Source organism: Taudactylus pleione, unplaced genomic scaffold (assembly GCF_031769625.1).
Source record: "Taudactylus pleione unplaced genomic scaffold, aTauple2 ptg000380l, whole genome shotgun sequence".
Classification (NCBI taxonomy): Eukaryota; Metazoa; Chordata; class Amphibia; order Anura; family Myobatrachidae; genus Taudactylus; species Taudactylus pleione.
In genome coordinates this window covers 4056549-4079244 of record NW_028284781.1, presented here as the reverse complement: position 1 = coordinate 4079244, position 22696 = coordinate 4056549, and the positions used below count along the sequence as shown (strand labels likewise).

The 22696-nt window shown below is 39.8% G+C and overlaps 1 protein-coding gene across 3 annotated transcripts in view; it reads left to right on the top strand.

The window, feature by feature from the left end:
• Window positions 1-22696, top strand: part of DIP2C (DIP2 acetate--CoA ligase C (putative)) — a 530217-nt gene that overhangs the window by 293882 nt on the left and 213639 nt on the right. For all 3 annotated transcript variants that reach the window (XM_088445439.1, XM_088445438.1, XM_088445440.1), the window contains 6 exons: window positions 1338-1429; window positions 8774-8884; window positions 11270-11393; window positions 11895-12004; window positions 15493-15595; window positions 17212-17276. In XM_088445439.1, the coding sequence (XP_088301565.1) occupies window positions 1338-1429; window positions 8774-8884; window positions 11270-11393; window positions 11895-12004; window positions 15493-15595; window positions 17212-17276 (605 nt within the window). The remainder of the gene's footprint in view (window positions 1-1337; window positions 1430-8773; window positions 8885-11269; window positions 11394-11894; window positions 12005-15492; window positions 15596-17211; window positions 17277-22696) is intronic.

Sequence of the window (22696 nt, the reverse complement as noted above, 5' to 3'; positions counted from 1 at the left end):
GATGCCAACGGTGTCTCCCCCGCCATTTAAAGCTGTTCCCTCTTTTATGGTTCATTTTCAGAGGAGTCTACGATCTCTCTGCTCATCTTCCATTCTGCTCCCTCTCCCATTGCTCCCCGGTTAGTGCAGATAGAAAAATGTGAAGATTGTGTCCTCAGATGAAGCGTGTATAGAACAAAACATAGAGCAGGTTTGTGCACATAATGAGTGACATATTCAGTGTACTGTACATCAGAATCTAAGGCGAAGGTGTTAAGGCGCATACTATGCAAAGTTATGTCTGTTCATACAGTACATAGGCTGCAGATACAAATATTATATATATATATATATATATATATATATATATATATATATATATATATATATATATCCAGTGTCTTTACAACTGTAATTTTCTATTCATGTTGGCACATACTGTATTAATATGGGAAAACACATTTATTAATAGATATACTGTTTCTGTAAAAAGATCTTGAACTACAGATCCTGCAAAGACAATATGGATAAAGCCCACGCATAATATATGTGTAGGCATTCGTACACACATGTTATTTATACTGTGTTTTATCTTGACATCTTGCTCAGGATAATTCAATTACAGTTGCCCCTGAAATGTTTCTAATACTGGCCAGCGGTGCGTAACTAAATTCAAAGGTGCAATTCATAGTATGATTTATTTTTATTAATGGATATTTACATAGCAATTACATATTTCACAGCATGGTATGGAGAATATTTATTCATTTACATCAATTCCTGCCCCCAGAGGAGCTTGCAAGCAATATTCCCTACCACACATACAGTACACACACAAAGGTCACTTATGTTAAAAGCCAGTTAAACTACCAGCATCTGGAGGGATCACAAGTACGGGAGAACATACAAACTCCATCCCTATATGAAATCTTAAGACATTTTATATTTTTACTGTGTAATTTATATATATTTTCTTTTATTTCCCCTCTATATTTCCATAATGTAAATGTTTAAATATACTGTATGTGTTTAATAATATGCTTGTTATATGGCTTTAATAATTTTCTGGGAAGGTGTTTACAGAAGCTGCATGCACTACTCACCATTCAGCAGCCTGCTGTTCTCTGTGTTACAACATTTTTTCCACTATACTCTGTAGCACATGCATACCAAGTTAGGTATACATGTAGTTTTCTAATACAATTTTAAATGTTTGAATTGTTGTACTTTGTTATAGTGTACAGTATCTGCACAATGTTTGCAAGATTTAATTTGACTCTATGCTTTTATCGCATGTAAATATGCTGTATTAGTAAGCAGACTTTTAAAAATATATATATGTATTTTTTCTTAACTAGGTAAATTATGGACCAGAAGTATGAAAGTTGCCTACAATATACTGCATAAGCTAGGAACAAAGCAAGAGCCGATGGTCAGGCCTGGAGATAGGGTAAGACAGTGTGCTTGTGGAGGCATTCTAGTGAATTAAGATACTACATTCTTATGCATATTCATCCAGCCAAGACAAAGGCCGGACCCGCTGTTTGTAGGAGAGAAGTCCACTTTAAATGGTCCTGTACTACGCTTCGGACTGAATTAAATGTCCTGTGATTAGGAAATTACAAAGACGTATGTAAATCACTGAGTTGCCATGTTAAATGAAAAGTATCCTCTATTCTACTGAAAGTTGCTATGCTAATATGCACTAGTATACAGGATAGATGTGAACAATGGAAGTGATAGACTACAAATAACTACTCAAAAACATGTGATTACTATAACTTGTGTAATATTAACTTTGTCACAGTTGTTGCAGCAACTAGCAGAGATGAAAATTGTTCTGTAAAATACTTCCCTGTGTGGCAGGACAGAGGGTTTAATAGTTAGCACTACAGCCTCACAGGTCGTGGGTTCGAACTGTGTGGAGTTTATATATTCTCACTATGCTTGAATGGGTTTCCTACAGATAATCTGGTTTCCTCCCACGCTCCTAAAATATACTGGTAGGTTAATTGGATCCTAACAAAAATGACCACTAGTACGTAGGTGTGTGAGCTTGTAGTAGGGAAAAAAAAAGGAGATTTGCCCCCCAGCACACTGCAGCAAAAACAATACTTAAATCCTACATGATAATAGCGATTCAGAGGTATTAGTTACATACATTTGCAAATATATGAATAAGCGCCAGGCCAATCGTCAAGGCTCCTCTATACTGGCGTCCCTAGCATTAAGGGGTTCACGTCCGAGAAGCAAGGCACCCCCAAAAAATTCTTAATTGCATAACACAGGTGCTTGTAAAGGGCTTATTCATATATTTGCAAATGTATGTAACTAATACCTCTGAATCACTATTATCATGTAGGATTTAAGTATTGTTTTTGCTGCAGTGTGCTGGGGGGCAAATCTCCTTTTTTTCTGTGTTCAGTGTAAAGCCCGCCCTTTACAAGCACCTGTGTTATGCAATTAAGCTGATCTGAGCAACTACCATTTCTTTTGCAAGTTTGGAGAGGCATGAAGGCAGTCAGCATTAGGAGGATGTGCTGATGCTTATAGTGCCATGTGGAGTTTTTTTGGGGTATCTCCAAGGTAAGTTAGCTCTCAGCTTTTATATGTACTGTTATCATGCAGTACATCAATTGTAATTATATGACCCAGAGTGGGTGCTACTATTATGTAGCAATAATTATTTTGGGGTGAGCGTTTGGGAGTGGGGCCCCCGGGGGGGTTCTGACTGGGCCTTTCTCATGGCATCACCACTTAATTCACATAGAATACTTTTATCACTTTTCTATTTGTTTGTATATTATTTATGTAATTTTAATTCTTTCTCATTTCATTAACACTTATTGATTTATACTTACACATCTTTTCTTTATACTTCACTATCACCGTTTTCCCTTTTCGTGTGATGCCCTGGGGATGGTCCTTGGTTGGAATTTTTTTGGGGTGCCTTGCTTCTCGGACGTGAACCCCTTAATGCTAGGGACGCCAGTATAGAGGAGCCTTGACGATTGGCCTGGCGCTTATTCATATATTTGCAAATGTATGTAACTAATACCTCTGAATCGCTATTATCATGTAGGATTTAAGTATTGTTCTTGCTGCAGTGTGCTGGGGGGCAAATCTCCTTTTTTTCTGTGTTCAGAGTAAACCCCGCCCTTTACAAGCACCTGTGTTATGCAATTAAGCTGATCTGAGCAGCTTGTAGTAGGGAACATAGAGTGTAAGCTCCACTGGGGCATGGGCTAATGTGAATGGGCAAATATTCTCAGTAAAGTGCTGCGCAATATGTGTGCACTATATAAATAACTAGTAATCTATAAATAAATAAACAAACCTATCTTTAGGTTCCTTAAGGGTCACTACGCAGAGGCGTCACTAGGGTTGGTGTCACCTGGTGCTGTAATGCATGGTGACACCCCCCCTCCACCCAAAAAAAAAAAATTGAGACCAAGATGCGCAGCACCGCAAACTTTTCCCCCTTACCTGTCCAGCATTCACACTGTGCTCCTCCCAGGATGCCGGGCGCATCCGGCGGGCGTAATGATGCCACGCCCGGTATTCTGGGTAGCAGTGCTTAAAGTGGTCCTAGAGACGTGGTGGAACGACCGCCCCATCCTCAGCAATTTATCAATAAAAGGACAGCATGCGCCTAAGGCACATGGTGCAAAAAAGTGGCGTGATCTCGAAAGAAAATGGCATGTTCATACAATACTATCCCCAATTCAAATTACAACGCACAGTAGCACAATCTTATTCACATTACACCGCACATAGTGCCCCTTATTCACATTGCACCATAAATTAGTGTCCCTTATTTATGTTACGACACACAGTAGTGCCCTTTTTACATAATTCCCACATTAGTGACCCTTATACCCAATGCCCATAGTAGTGCCCCTAAAACAATGCCCCCAGTAGTAGTGCCCCTTATGCAATGCCCCCTGTAGCTCTGCCCATTTAAGCAGTTCCCCCTTAAGTAGTGCCGCTTTATGCAATGTACCCTGCAGCTGTGCCCAATATGCAATGCCCCCTGTATTATAGCCCATCATGCAATGCCTCCTGTATTAGACCCCCATATACTGTGCCCCCACTAGTGCCCTTACACAGTGGCCCCAGTAGCGTCCCTTATGCAGTGCCCCTTATACAGTACCCCAGTAGCGCCCCTTATGCAATGCCCCTTATATAGTACCCCCAGTAGCACCCCTTATATACTACCCCCAGGAGCTCCCCTTATGCAGTGTCCCCAGACAGTAATGCCCCTTATGCTGTGCCCCCAGTAGTACCCTTATACTGTGCCCTCTATACACTATCCCCAGTAGTGCCAATATGCAGTGGCCCCAGTAACGCTGCTTATGCTGTGCCCCCACCCCTGTACAGTATTACTTACCTTCCTTTACGAAGTCCAGGCTGGCTTGTCCGGGCGGCGGGCACACACCTCCTTCTTCTCCTTCCCAGAATGGAAAGGTATATTTCCCCTTCAGCCGGCGTGCCGCGTGCCTGATGACGTCACCGCGGCCAGCGGCCAGCGTCCAGAGCCACACACAGGCAAAGAGAGATGCTCTGTGCCTGTGTGTGGCTCTGAACGCCGGCCACGCTGCAGTGAGAGACTTAACTCACCCGCAGCGGCGGCTGCAGGGCCAGTCTATTTGGGGTCGGCAGGGGGTGTGCGGGCAACGGACGGGTCTGTGGATGACGTGCGGCCCGCATGTGTGTGTGTTGCTCTTTTTGGTGTCACACTCTTGAAGGGTGACACCCGATGCGGGCCGCACCCCCCTAGTGATGCCACTGTCACTACGTCTATTGTAATTGCAGTATAGTGGCATTTAATTTTGGGAAGCAATATATCCAGACTTGGTAAGTACTTTACCGCTGATACCTGGATAATGAATGTATATTTCCACCAATTCTTTGCAAATAAAATCGTGCAGATGAGCAGACATATGCAGATACTAATTGGCACTATGAACTTGTATTTGATTAATCATAATTACATGGACTCTGTATTGTATGTGACGACAGCCTCACTTATTTCATAGTAAAATAGACGTTTTATGTGTTTTACAAGCTTTCATTGATGATCCCCCCAAAAAAACAACAAATCTATAAATAAAAAGATGACACAGAAGTGTCTCCACTCTGCTTCTTCCACACTTACAACAAAATGTCACTGCACTGTAAAGGCATAATTATGTTCTAACACAGTAATTTCACAGCTCTGTTCTCTGAAAGGGCAGGATTTTAGCAAGGATTTACAGTACAGATGGAATTCATACAAACAGTTTGCATTTAAACACTACTCGGTCTTACTGGTATATATCCGGAGTAACTATTTAATTATTTTTTTCCACCCAATGTGGGAGTAAAAACCAACTAAACCTTTAATTTCCTTCAGAAAAAAAAGCAAACCCTTCTAAAGGCAGCTTTTTAATTACTGCCTTGCAAATTGCTCATATTTTGAATCCAGAAGTATAAATCTAGTGAAATATAAGACATACTTTATAAACACAGTGAATAAAAAAAAATCTCCAGCGCCTGAAACTACCAATGTACTAAAACAACCTGCTGCAGTTAATGAAGGAGAAAAATTGCCAACTCCACAAGAAAAAAGAAAAAACAGCTGCCAATTGACACAGTATAATAATTTATCGAAACAATAAAGATATTTTGCTACACAGTAAAAACAACTGACTAGTCACTGCAAAAATATATCCTTGTTCAGTCTAGAATATACATGGAATCAGTGCTGCTGATCATACAATGAAATAACATATAAAAATAATGACACATTAACCATACATACAACAAAAATATGAACCATATATATGGTAGTGAATAAAAGTCCAGCTGGATATATGTAAATGAGGCTGGATAAGGAGAAACGGAGGATCATGTAAAATGTCAATGGACTGCTTATTGTCCATGTATAAAATACGAGAGTTACCTTACTCTTAGTTTCATAGCACAAGCATCGGCTGCTTTAATAAAATCCTTCCAACACCAAAAGACTTTGTTAGTGATCCTGTGTTGTTGTAGTACTCTGCGGCAGCTCTCTGTGTTGGATCCGTACCGGACCTCAAATGTCCTGCGGCTCACTCTCACCGCTGGGTCCCGCTGGCTATAGTATTGGGACCAAGTGCTGTAGCGGTTAGCACTAGGGCATGCATTGTGCCAGGACCAGCAGATACGCCGCATCTTAGTGAATCTCACACCTCAATTCAGGGTGTTTGGTGGGAAGGAAAGCCTCTTGAGCTCAGTCTGGACAACGTGAAGGCAAGCGAGGCAGCAACTAGTTTGGATAAACACTTCGTACCTTTTCAGGCTCAACGCCTTGCCTGTGATCCAAGTGGCATTTCATGGGGGTTGTCCATAGTAATTAAGTAATCATTAGAATCCATATGTACTCAATTAGTCTGTTCACACACTATCACTCAACAGATTCTTTTTCTGACATTCAAAATACTCTCTGTCTCTCTCTCTCTCTCTCTCTGTATATATATTCCTCACATATATATATAATATAGGGTATATAAATATTACTCGTATGAGCAATCACAGAGAAAATACTTCATGGTTCATAGTAATAATAGTGATAAAAGACAAAAGATCTTTTTATCCATTAATCTCAATTGGTGGCTGTCTGCACATGAAAAAAGAACTTTTCACATTTAAAGGTACATAGATGTAGTTATGTATGTTTTATATTAGGCAGCTTATTTGGGGCTACTCAGACATCGATGCTTCTTTTAGGGGGATGACATATCGGTAATATTCAGTGCATACCTATAAGTTTTTATTTATTCACCCATGTTGTTGGTAAATATTCTACTATATGCTTTATACACACATAGAAAAAAATATATATAAAAAATTAGGGAGAGACCAACAAGCTAATAAGGGGAAAATTAAAGAGGCAATAGGAAGAAGAGCTAGTTGTAAAGACATCCTGGCCTTAATCCAGGTGAATTAATAGTCTAACTAGTGCACTGATGGAAATTTGAGGCATGGGAGAACCCACAAGTGTATGTTAGAAGGCACGGACAGTGGGCAACATGTGTTGCCATTGACCGGACAGTACATACGGACAGTATACGGCGACAACCGTCCGTGCACTAATAAATCTCATGATTGTTTAAAAGGTCATTATTCTACAAATTCCAGAGCTTCATTTAATCCATCTGGATACAGAGTCTGGAGCTTGAAAATCCATTGAGATTCTGCTTTACACAACTTTTTATACAGTATCTATCTCCACCTCTTAGTGTATCATCAATCCTTTCTATACCTATGACTATTAGGTCTTTTGGATTACAGTTATATTGTTCACAAAAATGTTTTGAGACACTGTGTACCAAGACCCTTCATGATATTTGTTCGATGTTTTCTGAGTCTTTCTTTCAAAGTCTTGGTGGTACGACCTACGTATTGTCTTGGACAAGTACAGTAAAGAAGATAAACTATATAGTCCGACTGACAGTTATTCGAATTGTATATTCAGTTTGATTTTGTGTTGATCCAAAGCTCTGTACCCTATTTCCAATATGGTGACGGGTCAGGCATTTGGAACAGTTACATTGGAAACATCCTGATGGTCTATTAGGAAGCCAAGTGGAATTCCCAGGTGCAACTCTTATATTCTGTTTCAACATACACAGTTGGAGCCAAAAAGCTTTTAAGGTTACGATTCTTCTTGAAAACAATTTTAGGTTTTAATTCAATGTATTTAGAAAGTATCGGATCATTATGTAAAAGTTTATCATTTCTATTAACTATTGATTTTATTCTACTAGATTTGTTATATTGTGAAATGAATATAATAGAGGGATTGAATTTATCTCTTTCAATATCTCTATTCAAATTTTGTTCTGAATTTTGAGTTTCTATTTTTTCTTTATCTTTTATACGACATGCATGTGTTTTCGCTTTCTCAATTAATGTTTTCGGATAACCTTTTTCTAGAAGATTGTTCCCTAATTTTTTAAGAGTTTTTATCTTATGTACAGTTGCGCCTGATACATCCCATTTGGCTTTTAGGAATATTGTCTATCCATGGGCGATGATGGACACTATTATGTAAATATGAGCTGCAATCAACTGATTTTGTATAAGAGATTGAGATAATTTTCGTATCATCCACAGAAAGACTGACATCAAGGAAGTTAATAGAAAAGTGACTAAAACTAGAAGTGAAGTGTAAATTCATATCATTAGTGTTAAAATCTCTGAAATGTTGTGCAGAATCTTGTGTCCCATCCAAAATGAAAATTAAATAGTCAATGTACCTTCCATAGAACACCAGATTCGCCCCGAACAGGCCATTCCAGATGATGTGGTCTTCAAATGGCCCCCATTTATAGGTTGGCAAATCTCAGGGTGAATCTGGTATATGGTTTATACTTTATAAACACACACAAGAGACTATAAGTAAGTGGATCATGGTAACATAACGTAAAACATTATTAACTGAAGGTCGTTTTTGTTTGACAAATAAAGCCTAAGATCCAGTAAATTATTATTCTTAGAATATGTTGATATCAAAACAGGTGATGCATGTTTACTTCAAAGAGCAGAATGTGCATGTGCGTTAATAATATCAGATATATCTAACCAAATATGAGGGGGATGTACCCCAAATAGTAACAGAATTTAAATCCAATTCAGCAAATATGAATTACAAATTAAATAATACTTACCCAGAACATTCATATGTCACAAATTCTTCCAAATGATATTACACCTGAGATATATGTAATGGTTGAAATTGTTTTTCTATACTCTTTTTCAAATATTGTAGGTGGCCCTCGTCTTTCCAAATAATGACCCTGCTGCGTTTATGGTAGCGTTTTATGGCTGTCTATTAGCTGAAGTTGTTCCAGTTCCCATTGAAGTGCCACTTACAAGGAAGGTGAGGTGCTTTAACCCTTTAGCTGCCAATAGGGTTTACAAAGTGTAGCCTATAATATTAAGTCACAAAGTCTGTCCTATTACCATTCCTTTATGTGCATATCTTATAAGCAGGCATTGAGTATTTTAAGTAGAATGCTTCTAAGTACAGCTTATTCTACTACATAGATAATAGATTTTGGAGTACTTTTATTATTTTGCAATCGTGTTCAGAGGAGTTGACTGACATGCCATCTAATACGTAGGTAACACATGTTCTATTCCTAAATTGTCTTGTGAAAGGTTACCACTGTACACCATAACTAATGATGATTACATAATTTGACTCACATGCTGATGGCCCTTGGAATAGATAGTAAATGTACCACTTACTTATGAGGACAGATAATGCTGTACAGGTTGAGTCTCCATATCCAAATATTCCGAAATACAGAATTTTGTTTAGCATGACTAAGCTAGTGAAGCTTTGCTTTTTGATGGTTCAATGTACACAAACTTTGCTTATGGCACAAAATTTTTAAAAATAAGGTCTAAAAATTACCTTCAGGCTTTGTGTATAAGGTGTATGTGAAACATAAACGCATTTCATGTATGTACAAAAAATTTGTTTGAGCCACAAAATTATTGAATATTTTGTGTAAAATGACCTGTAGGCTGTGTGTGTATAAGGTGTATATAAAACATAAATGCATTCTGTGCTTAGATTTGGGTCCCATTCCCAAGATATTTTATTATGGTATGCAAATATTCCAAATTACGGAATATTCCGATATCCAAAATACCCTAAGCATTTTGGATATAGGAGACTCAACCTGTATTAGAAACCTCACTTTAACTCATGTAGGAAATAGAAGTTGTAATTACTAACAATTTGTCATTGAATATATAAGCCAATATTTCCCAAACAATGTCCTGGCTGTAAAGATACTCATACTGGAGCACAGGTGACTTAATTAGTACAGCAGTCATTTTTATTTAACCACCTGTGCTCAACCATGAACATCTTTAAAACCTGAACTTCAAGGGGGACTTGAGGATCGAGTTTTGGAAACACTGTGCTAAGCTGACTGACGTCTGATATAGATGAATTAGTTTGAAAATCATGGTTTGTCTCCTGCCTTCTGGTGGAAATAAATTGTTCAGTAAAGCTGTTTTTAATGTACCGACTTGTTAAGTAGAGACCTCTATGAAGCGTTGGCTCAATATTTTCGCACATCCTACAATTTCTTACGCAATTTGGGAGGCCTGATGATCTGGGTCACATTTGCCAAACCATATTGCTATAGGGAAATGTAAATGCTGGTTTTTCTCCAATCTTGTATTATGATTAAGAATAATGTGAAAATTATAATATATGTTTTAAAAACTGTGAGCTAATTTCCACTTTAATATGGTAAGAGGAACCTAATAAAGAAGTGCGTTACATTACAGAGTTGATGTAGCTTGTGAACTAAGCTGCTGAATGTATATTGAAAAAGGGAGTCTACTAGAATGTCTATAAATGTGAATAAATAACTTATGTGCCCTGTATAGAGGAAAATATTGGCTTTGCAAGAAGCACCATTCTGCAGCTGAAAACCATAGATTTGCACACCTGATAAATCTTACTCTATCGCCTCTGTTAATACCTGTTGGTTAGTGAACTTTTATCTCTGTCTTTTTTATCTCTGTAATACGGCCACTATAACTAGACTGCATATTCCAGAATATGGTGCCCAGAGGATAACGGAATATGGGTGAGCGTCCATATTCTGAGACTTTTATAGTGTCCTCTATGAACAGATTTCTTTCAGCTATAATGTTTATTTGTTAGTGCATTAGAGCAGGAGCAGTTATAGATCTAGATTATTTCTCAGACTTACTTTATGGAATGTTTGTGCTAAAATCACAATTTAAACTGAGCTAGAAAAAGTAGATTTGTCAGTGATGCGTACTGTATGTGTATCTATTTTTATGCCACATATTCATAAAGTCGCTCTGCATCACGTAGCTGTGGAATTAGCTTTACTTTCAATCCTCCCAGCTCAGTTGGGCGCTGCGGGGCTGACAGAAGTCTCAGTCTCCTCATAGACATTGTAGCCTGCAGCTGAGGAGATGACTAACTGCAAGGTTATTTAATAATATGCATCTTGCAGCAGTGAGACGCTCGCTCCAATTTGTCATTGTAGTTTTCTACAGTGTAACATTGTGTAGGAGCCGAATGTTTTGATAAACATCACCATCCTTAGGATGATATAATGACCAAAACAGGAAGAAAAAGAGAATGTTAGCTGTATTTTTCCCAGTTGGGAATACTATACCTTTATTAAGGTATGTGAAGTACGAATGTACGTCATACTAATGTTTCTTCCAGTGTCATAATGTTGGCTGTTCTCTCCTTAATCAGGATGCAGGAAGCCAGCAGATTGGCTTCTTGTTAGGAAGTTGTGGTGTTACCGTGGCCTTGACTAGTGATGCCTGCCATAAAGGACTGCCAAAGAGTCCGACTGGGGAGATACCACAATTTAAAGGTGAGGACCCATCATGATGATGTGACTAGGAACATCTATTAGCTTTGAGATAAAATAAAGTGTTACAAGATTGTTCTCTATAGCATCTTGTTTATACACCTCAGATGTTCTTTACTGTAATTGTGTTGTTATCCAGGCACCCCAGCATGTACGTGTTCTGAGGCAGCTTCCCTGCTGCCTCCTTCCTTCATATTGTGCTGGTCCACCACAGTTGGGGTTGTTATATTGGGAACCTTGGTGAAAGATTATAAAACAAAATGTTACAGCTTTTATTATAATATGATCGATTAAACTCCACCTTTTCTGTCACACTCCTGCTCCTTCTTTCTTTTGTCTTCATTCTCTTGTTTTTTCCTCTAAAAATGTTTCTTGCAGATATTATTGTTCCGGTTTCACTATACAGCTACATTGCCCTACCCTCATATTCACTATGATTAGTCAGTACGCCTTTTACTTGCTGCTATTTATGCTTACAAAAATGTCCATGTTAATCTGTTTAAGGTTGGCCAAAGCTGCTTTGGTTTGTCACAGAGTCAAAACACCTGTCCAAGCCTCCCCGTGATTGGTTTCCACATATAAAGGATGCAAACAATGACACTGCCTACATAGAGGTGAGTACCTGTCAGTCTGTCTCTCTGGATTATACTGTGGTTTACAGGTCACATTAAAAGTTTCTCACAGTGTGGGTGATTGTGTTGGGCTCAGAGTAGCTGTGCTTGCGTGATGCAGAAGAAGACTGATTTATGACCTCATGCTAATTCGGGGATCCATGCAGCATTAAGCCTGAAGCCGTTCCACCAGCTGTTTTACATCCACAGCCGCAACCGTCATCATTAATATTGGCACTTGCACTAGCTCAAAGCTTAGGTGCAAGAGATCCATCAGAAACAGGCTTCCCTTCCCCCATATGCATGACTCAGATTAGCACAGAACTCGTTACGCTTCCACGACACTCCCACCAGACAGAACCGCTCCGTGCTATCGCATTTCGCGGACAGACAGAACTTGTCGACTCAGAATAGGACAGCGATACACTAAAGTGCGTATATTTGCATCTGTGCATGCGCTGTATACTGAAATGCGCTCAGTATTCGTCCCAGTGTATGTACATGGGGTTTCTTACATTTATCAATAAATCTGTTAAACATCACTAATTGAATTTGCATTTCCTTATTAAGCTAATGCATCACTCACCTCACATTATCATCTCCAGTCCTGAAAGTTTTGAATGTACTTAAGTTAATTAATGTAAAAATTTAAATTTTAAGGTTATTTAATTTATAGAGCTACACTGTTTCTGTCTTAAGGCTAAAATTTAATTATTTTATTTTTAAAATTTTTTCATGGGATAAATTATTTAAAAAAAAAATTGTTTATTATGCTTATGCAGTCATACAGCGAGTAAAGAATAACCTATTATAAACATGAGTATATAAATGAGAGAAAAAAAGTTATATCAGTACTTTGATGCACATTACAGTATTGTACAATAAAGGAAAACACAGTAAAAGAGAGCATCCAACTTGCAAAAGGTTCAGTTACAAATAAGAAAGTGGGGTAAATAATATTTTAAATAGCAATATAGGTGGTAAGGAGAAGTGTGCTGAGATATGAGGGGATATTGGGGTGCAGGGAAAATGGAGGTAAAAAGAGGGGGAAAATAAAGGGGGTGGGAGGGTAAGCGAGCCGTGGGAGGAGACTAGAGATGCAATTAGATATCATATGCCACCTAATGCCAGGGAGGGTTATCTGTTGAGAGGAATACCAGGAGGACCACACTGAGTGAAACTTTCCCACTGTATTGTTCTGGAGACTAGTTATGTACTCCATCTCAGTGGCAAACGCAGGGTTTTGAAAGGGGGGTTTCCAAATACTGAATACAGAAAAAAAATCTAGCCACAATAAATAATATATATTTATTTGGATAATGGACAGTTCGGCATGACACAGACATGCAAACAGACACGGAACCAGACACACACACTCTGACACAGATAGACACACACACACCTTTCACTTAAACATGAATGCAGGCAAACAAGTACAGCTTCATTTATTAAAGAACCTCACCCCCCCCCCGGAAGCCCCTCCCCCACTGGGCACCCCCCACATGTAATACCCTCACCCCTGGCACAGGAGAGAGCGCCGGGAATAGTCAGTCTGAGTAACCCGGCGTCAGCTCAGGCTCTTGCAATGCCCATTCTTACTGCCTGGGAGCAGCTGCCGCTGCAACTCCCCCTACATTCAGACAGCCCTGCTCCTGCCAGTGTAAGAGCAGGCACAGTTACCTGAACTCCGTCTACTCTTTCTATTTACAAAAAAAAAATATATATATATATATTGCTCAGCTGCGAGGCAATGGAGCGGTGGGCAGGGGGGGTTTATAGGTACTCAGAAACCCTCCCTGCGTGTGCGTATGCACCTTAGACACAAACCAGATCCTGTGTAGGAGTTCCTGGCGGGATGGGGTGTCTGGTTTCTTCCAATTACAGGCTACAGTACAGGTATCTTATATTTAGCAGCTCAAGAAGTATGAAGAACAAGTCTATTGGTGTTTTTAGATATATGATCAAGAAGCAGGTTGGTGGGAGAGAGAGGGAAGGGAGAGCTACAACAGTAGATATAAGGGAACAGACCAAATTCTACAATGGTATAATTTTTGGGCAGAACCACAGATATGAAAGAACGTGCCAATTTGGCCACAGTGTCTCCAACACAGGTCAGAGGTGGCAGGGTATATCTGGTGAAGACGCTCTAGAACCAAATACCACCTGGTGAAAACCTTATATGAATTAACTCGGATAGCCACCTAATAGAGCATTTCAATATGGCGGTACGTATTGCATCCCAGGCATCCTCGTCCAGTGAGAGACCCAAATCTATCTACCATGTAATTTAATGGGCAGTGAGTGGGGGTGAATCCAATGCTAAGCTAGAATGATATAGAAAATAGATGGTACCTTTATCATTGGCTCTGTATTAAAGAAATTTTTTTTGTAAATATATAGGTAACCTGAATTTAACACTTATTCACTGTAATGGCTGTTCCGTCAAAACTCATACCAGCATTTAAGCCATTTTTATTGTATAGAAGTGACTCACACCAGGCATCTCTATGCTTCACCTGCTACTTCACAGGAATTCCTTTGCTGTATCTGCATGTAAAATGTTAAGTTATATTGTCACAGCCGCTAACACTGTAACTTAGCAATTTGCATGTAGATACAGCCGCTGACACTGTAACATAGTATTTTGCATGCAGATACAGCTGCTGACACTGTAACATAGCATTTTGCATGCAGATACAGCTGCTGACACTGTAACATAGCAATTTGCATGCAGATACAGCTGCTGACACTGTAACATAGCAATTTGCATGCAGATACAGCCGATGACACTGTAACATAGCAATTTGCATGCAGATACAGCCGATGACACTGTAACATAGCAATTTGCATGCAGATACAGCCGATGACACTGTAACATAGCAATTTGCATGCAGATACAGCCGATGACACTGTAACATAGCAATTTGCATGCAGATACAGCCGATGACACTGTAACATAGCATTTTGCATGCAGATACAGCCGCTGACACTGTAACGTAGTATTTCCATGCAGATGCAGTCGCACACAGAATATAAGCATGCCACATATTATTTAAATCAGCATAAGCTGCTTGTGGGTCCTAATCGAATAAGACACATGTAAGGGAAAAAGTCACACGGCGTTCACGAGTTATGTGTAACGCGATTTGTAACACACGGAGGACAGATGTATATGGGCACATCTGTATCTATTAAAACTGCACTACCATCTAGGTAAAATATATCAGAAAGACACTTCTTTTTCTTAGCCAGAGTCCTAGGGGCTACCAGCAATTAACTTGAAAAGATGGTGGGGTGGGAACAGAAGGGTAGAGTGGGAGGAACCATCACAAGGGGCACATACTTTGGTCTGCAGTAGACAGATTTAAGAACATTTATACCTGGTAGCTGTTGATTACTATATAATAAAGCTTTGTCTTTATAATCCTTTTGTGAGTTCTGTATTTATATTCTCTCAGAATGCTATTTCTTGTGTTTTGTTTCTTCTGTAGTACAAAACGTGTAAAGATGGCAGCGTTCTGGGAGTGACTGTGACCAGAATTGCCCTGCTCACACATTGCCAAGCTCTGACACAAGCCTGTGGATACACAGAAGGTGAATATGGCAAATGGAAAACACAATAATCTTCTAAGACATTATGGTATTAGTAACGCTGTTACAAGGAGCAGTAAATACTATACAATGTATTTAAATCAATATAGACCTGAAGTAAACATTATGGGTTTATTTTTCAAGACTTCTAATCGTGAGAACCGGAGGACAGTTTACAGCAGTGGTTCCCAAACTGGGGGCCACAAAGCTCTTGCAGGGCTGCCATGGGTTGATGATCCAAGACCAAATAAAATAATTTATGGTCAATGTGATTGGCAAAACCAGTGTTGGTGGCTGCCAATCATAAAATATGTGGACAAACAAAAGTACAAACCTGCCCAACACCGCATAAATGAACATAAGGATGACAGTTAAGCACAATTTGCTTAATTTAATAATTTCTTCTGAAATTTTCAATAAGAAACTTTTGGCCTAGGAGTACCATTAAAACTGTTGATATTCTAGGGCGCCATGATTCCAAAAAGTTTGGGAACCGCTGGCATACAGGAAATTAGTAGAGACAGGCATGAGAGGAAGAGTGCCTTGGTGGCTAATGGCAATTACTTTGTGTGCTATGTTAATTGGAGTTTATGGATAATTAGCCTCAACATCAATAAATATTCTAATTTTGCAAAAATAAATCAAATTATATTTAAAAAATGTAACCTGTACTACATTTTAAATACATTTGCGTATTTTTTTGCATTATTATTTATACCTTACTCTTTTCATCCCCTAATCTATATTTATAATGGAACTTTTCAATAACTCTAGCTAATCTATGTGTTATCTTTGCAAATACTAAATAATTTGTTATTTAATGCTTTTTAAATATGATTAAACTTAACTTTCAAATGGTTTGTCATGTCTGTCTATATACACACTTGTCCCCTGTAGTTAGTATGTCAGAACATATACTATTGCACTAGTTCAGTCTTTTAATTACCTCTTTTCTTTTGTTTCACAATAATTTTTATTGAAGTGTGACATGAATAAAAGGGGGTACAAAAGAAAAAGAGGGAAGGAAGGGAAACTCGGTAAATTGCATAGCAAGAGGGCCAAAACCTAAAAAATGTTACTCAACTAGAACATATATAGGAAAATAAACAAAAACAAGGTCAAGCACTGGTCTAATACATCAAGAGTCAGAATGAGGTGAACAGAGAACCATAAGATCAACAGGTGTGCTATATATAATGGAGTGTCCCTGCTGTTCCCTATGCTCTCCCCATCTGAACCATTTAATTATTTTCAAGCAACTGTACAGTCATTACTCTTTTTATGCTAGTAGAATACCTGCAAAATGTGTCTCTCCCCCCCCCATAGAATGATAGGAGCTTTGGGGAAGGCAATGAAATATATAGTCGTTACAAATTATTATCCTACAGAAGTATTTAGACATGAAGAGACGTGTGTGTGTAAATATATATATATATTAATATTGCAAAGACCAGAGCTGTAACAAGTAAGGGTATGTTTGCATTGAAGTATAGTTGTAGACGTTGTGCCCTTACTCTCCTTGTGTTTTTTAAATATTCTTAATTTTTTTATTTCTTATTTAATGTTTTTTTTTTTCTTTAAAAATCAAAAACAAAAAACCTTGTCCTTTCTCAATATAGCGGAAACCATTGTGAATGTGTTGGATTTCAAGAAAGACGTGGGTCTGTGGCACGGAATCTTGACGGTATGGTATTTCCCATTTTTCCATGTTTCCTGAAATGTCTGCGAGTGCATTGTAATGTGATTGTACACTTATTTTGTTTTGAAATAATTTGTCAGAGGTTGGAGTTCTTATAACATAATCTTAATAATTTTTTACAGATAACACTTTGTTGATGATAATATTTTACAATCTTATGCAAACCTCACCTTGCTCCAATTGGGTCTTTCTATGTTCTTTTTACATTAGTAAATTAGTATATTACTTTGCATGGTGCTTTAGGTCATGACATTTATATAGGGTCTTGTGCATGTTTTTTTAGACAGAATCTGCCTGTGTAATAAATCCTATTCAATGACTGATTCTAAGTAGCAAAGGCTGACCCACAGATAGGTTGTACTTGGTATAGACCTCATTCCTTTCAGTAATGTGCTGCTGGGAGAAAGGTGAAACAATGTAACTTTCTGCTATTCAGCAATGTTATAGGAAAATCTGTGTAATGTGTACACACTGGTTGGGTACGAGACGCCAGTGCTCATGATCCCATCGGTCAAAGGGCCTGATTCAGACCCACTCGCGAGCGGCTGTCCGCTCGCAAGTGGGTCGATGTTATGGACTGAGCATGCGCACGACGGAGGGAGCTCCGTCGTGCGCATGCGCCAGACGCGACGAGCGAAGGAAAGTCCTTCGCTCGTTGTGTCCGATCAAAGGGGGCGTGCTGTCAATGTTGATTGACAGCACGCCCCCTTTGGTGGGCGTGCCGGGGGCGTGCCTCCCTGACGGGGGCGTTCCCACGGGAACGCCTCCCGTCAGAAGCCGGCCCACTGACATCACTAGTGATGTCAGTGGGAGTGATTTTGGCTCTGATAGAGCCAAAATCACTCCGGAGCTTGCGGTTGAAAACCTCAACCGCAGGCTCCGGCTCGCAAATTCGATGGTCGCGATGGTCTCGACCATCACAATGCACGCTCGTATAGCCTGTGGGTGGTGACCCACAGCTATACGAGCGTCCAGGAGGACGCTCCATGAAAATGGAGCCCGGCCCTCATTCAGAGCGTGCGCTCTGCTCAGAGCGTACGGCTCTGAATGAGGGCCAAAATCCCGACACCGATTTCCCAACAGGGTTAGGATACCGACACCTGTCGGTAGGTATCCTAACCCTCCCCCTTTCCCTACCCCTATCTCTAACCCCTCCCTGGTGCCTAAAGCTAACCCTCCCCCTTAGTGCCTAACCCTAGCCCTTTCCCTACCCCTATCTCTAACCCCTCCCTCCATCCTAAACCTAGCCCCCCCCCTTAGTGCCTAACCCTCCCCCTTTCCCTACCCCTATCTCTAACCCCGCCTTCCCCGTTGCCTAAACCTAACCTCCCCACCTAGTGCCACAACCTAACCTCCCAATCCCTGCGTCCTAAAACCTAGCCCTCCACCCTTAGTGCCTAACCCTAACTCTCCCCCTAGTGCCTAACCTCTAACCCTAACCCTCCCCCTAACCCCAGTACTTACCTTCGGGTTGACGGCCCTGGGATTCTGACAGATGTCAGGATTTCGGAGGCGATATTCTAAGCGCCGGCATCCCATGTGCCGGGATTTTGACTGCATCCCATACACACCACCACTGATATGAGCTGCAGAAATACAGTACAGACCATGCGCCTTATGTAGGTACCTGAGAAAAGATGCATCAATAGTGCATATCATTTAGTACCACACTACATTGTACAAACATATGCACAACATTTGGGGTTTGGGACCTGCTCCTGAAGTATACTCTGCACCTAGGTTAGTGGGATTGGGGATCAGGCTATAAATGCATATCATTGCACAGTCCAGCCTTCTATCTCTTTAGTATCACACTCTTCATTAATCTAAACTTTTTACATTTTTCTCCCATAATATTGCTTGTTTCTCTCTGGGACTGATTAACATTTCACTATTAGAGCTTTGGATTTTTCATTACATTGCTAGAAATGCCACTAAATAACCGTATAAAGGACACCTGGAGGAGCAAATCTCATAGGCGATCTTTGGGGAATCGGTATGAAATACAGTGACGCCGGTCATTTATCCCACGCCGGGATAAAGCAACTGGGAAGCCGGCTGTCGGGATTCCGGCAGCCGGCTTCCCGATTGTATACCATCTTTGGCACTCCAGCTGTTGTTGAACTACTCATCCCAGCATGCATTGCCAAAGTTTTGCTGTTAAGGTACACTAAAACTGTGGCAATGCATACTGGGAAGTGTAGTGCCACAGCAGCTGGAGTGCCACACATGGTCTATCCCAGGTATAGAGCAAGGCATGGGGTCTCCATCAATTTAGTGGGCATGTAAAAATCAATTATTTGCCAGAAGGAGGATTCCTCCATTCCTTAAATCACAATTAATATATGATTTCTGAATATGGGACCAATACCAAGCACACCTCTGTGCTTAACCTGTATTTTGCAAGGGACACCCCTGGTCCCTCACAGACTTCACAGTGTTGATGCACAGATCCATTTACTTCCCATGAAACCAGCACTTTATTGCAAAACTATGGGGTAAATTTACTAAAGTGAGAGTTTTTAGAAGTGAAGATGTTGCCCATAGCAACCAATCAGATTCTACTTAAATTTAACTAGCACCTTCTAGAAGATAATAGCTAGAATCTGGTTGCTATGGGCAACATCTCCACTTCTAAAACCTCTCACTTTAGTATATATACCCTGAAGACTCCATACATCATAGAACTAACATTGCACGGTGGATCCAGTTTTAGAAATGGCCTTTCACCTACCGGAAAAGGTTTACCTTTATTTTATTTTTTTATGGTATTGTAAGGGTTAGTGATTTTACCATTGCACAGAATGGTTGTTTTGCCTTTTGTCCAGATCTTTTACTCATACTACATAATAAATTAGATGGTTATGCAGCCCCCACTGCACGGCGTCAGAAATGACTTGATAGAGTTTAGCAGTCTTTATTGTGCATTCTCATGGCACTTTGCTTTGTGGTGCTGCAAGATGAGATGTCCACAGAGTTTCGTTTATTGTAAGAGTAGATTAGAGTCTCATAGCAGGGGCTCATTCTGCAAATAGAAATCACAATAGTGCCTGGTACACTGCATTTGTGTGGTTACTCACATCTTTTCCTACCACAAAGGGTCTTTTTTAAGCATACGAAGCTGACAATAACCCCTTACTTCAGGATTACATCAGTGTGTTTGCTTGGCGCTATGGTTTGACAATAAATGTCCACTAAAAACCAGACTAATGATTCATTTACCAATTACTTCAACATCCCGTACACCTGCCTTTATCTTTACACAAAGCACAATGCATCTGTCTGGGATCATTTTCCACCCCACTCCATGTAGGTAGTTCTATCTTTGTTCATGATTAAAACTTTTATGTAACATGTCATCAACAATGTCCAGTAGTTACATAGTGTTTGTTGTACTATTACTGAATATTGTTAATTTCCAGGTCGCACTGATACTTCATAGGGACATTATACTGTTTTATTCTGTCTGTTCTCTGTATTGCAACAATAAAACTTCACCTAAAACTATTTTAGTTTTGAGTGGACTCTGTCATAAATATGAAATAAATAAAAGTGGAAAATCTAGGCTGTGTTCCATCAATCCTAACATGCATTGGTCGTTTTTTTTTTTAATCAAGTAAACAATAAAAACAAATGAATGAACCTACTTGCATCTTATTTTATATATATATATATATATATATATATATATATATATATATATATAATATGGATATATAACATATGTACTGTTCGAAAGGCAATATCGGAAAAAAAAAATATACATGTGATATCGTATACACATATATAACGAACATAAACTAAACACTAGTATCATATAATATTATAGCAAGTAACCTCAACCATTCCAAAAAATAAATAAAAATATATGTCTTATTAATACAATTATTTGGTTGGTTTGTTTGTCTTTCAGGTTAGACTAGGATTAAACGAAAGTAAGGTGTTCCAGTTGAATCCTGGCTAGGTTTTAGGGAGGTTAGGGTCCCGGTCGGACCTCCCATTGGTGTATGCAAAACTTTGACCCGGGGAGTCTGTTTTTAGCCTTCCACTGGATGGATTTGGATGAGAACTTCACAGAGGGATGGCAATTGGTCTGGGATGCATAATGGAGTGGTTGGGGTCCTGGTCGGACCTCACGGTGGAGTGCGCCTGGCAGAACTTTGACCCAGACCTTGATTGATTTGAACGACGTAACATAAATTTGGATGAAATCTTCACAAAGCGGTAACTTTGGATCCCAGAAGACATAATAGGGGTTTGAGGTCCCAGTAGGACCTCCTGTTGGTGTACACTGGGAAGAACTTTTTTAGGCCCCAGGGGCTAAGGTTAGGGTTATGCTGCAGACGGGGAAGGGGGGTGGTTGGGTTTAGGCACCACCAGGGAAGGGGGAGTGCTAAGGATAGGCACTAAGGGGGGAGGGTTAGGTTTAGACACCAATGGGGAGGGGGAGGGTTAGGGTGCAGAAAGGTATGGTTAGGAGGTGAAGGTGGGGAGGGTTAAAATACTTACAGAGCCCCTGTCAGGATTCTAAGCATCGGAATGCCGCTGTCTGTGTTTTGACGGCCAGCATCCCGACTGTCGGCCTGCCATAGCCAACCCGATGTGTGAGCTCAGCTACAGAGCATGTGCAATGAAAAATTGCAACATCTATCCACACTTTGGACTTGCGTGTAGCTCTGCATCAGCCCATTTATATCTGATTCTTTAATTCATTTGAAATTTGCTGCTATGATCCTTAAAACGCAGTCCTCTTATCACCTTTGCTTGTATATAAAGTTGTGCTTTAATCAAACAAAATAATTTTACTTACTGTAACTTATTTATAAAATTCTTATTATTTGCAATTGCAACAAGACCATTGAGACTTGAGGGGTCAATCCTATTAAGTGCAAAGGGTGCGAGTTGCCATTTAAATGGCGTTAAAACGCCAGCAACGGACTGGCACCTCGCACCCTTCACGGGCCGCCCCAAGCCATATGGAGCTGCGAGCAAAATTCAGCGAATCCAGGCTGCAGTAAAGTGCGGCCACTGCCGCGATGACTCGCACTGGCGAGATCATCGCGGCTAATAGGATTGATCCCTTAGGGTGAGAATCATCAATTAAATCAGCTGTACATACAGTATAATACTAATAAAGAACTACGCAAACAGCAGTCAGCTGCATGAATGGGCTCTGTTATCCAGAATGGTAGAGGATTTTCCTGAAATTTGTAGCAGTGTCCTAAATTTCTCAGTACAAAATAAGTTGTATTCCCATCTAGCCCCATCGTGTCGCCGGCATCTTCACAGTAACAGGAATCACAACTGTAGTTCATTCTTGTTTTTTTTTTAATTATTATTATAATCTTTTGTATTTTCTGGATAACTGATTCCTGGATAAAGGATCCTATACCCATATACTGTAG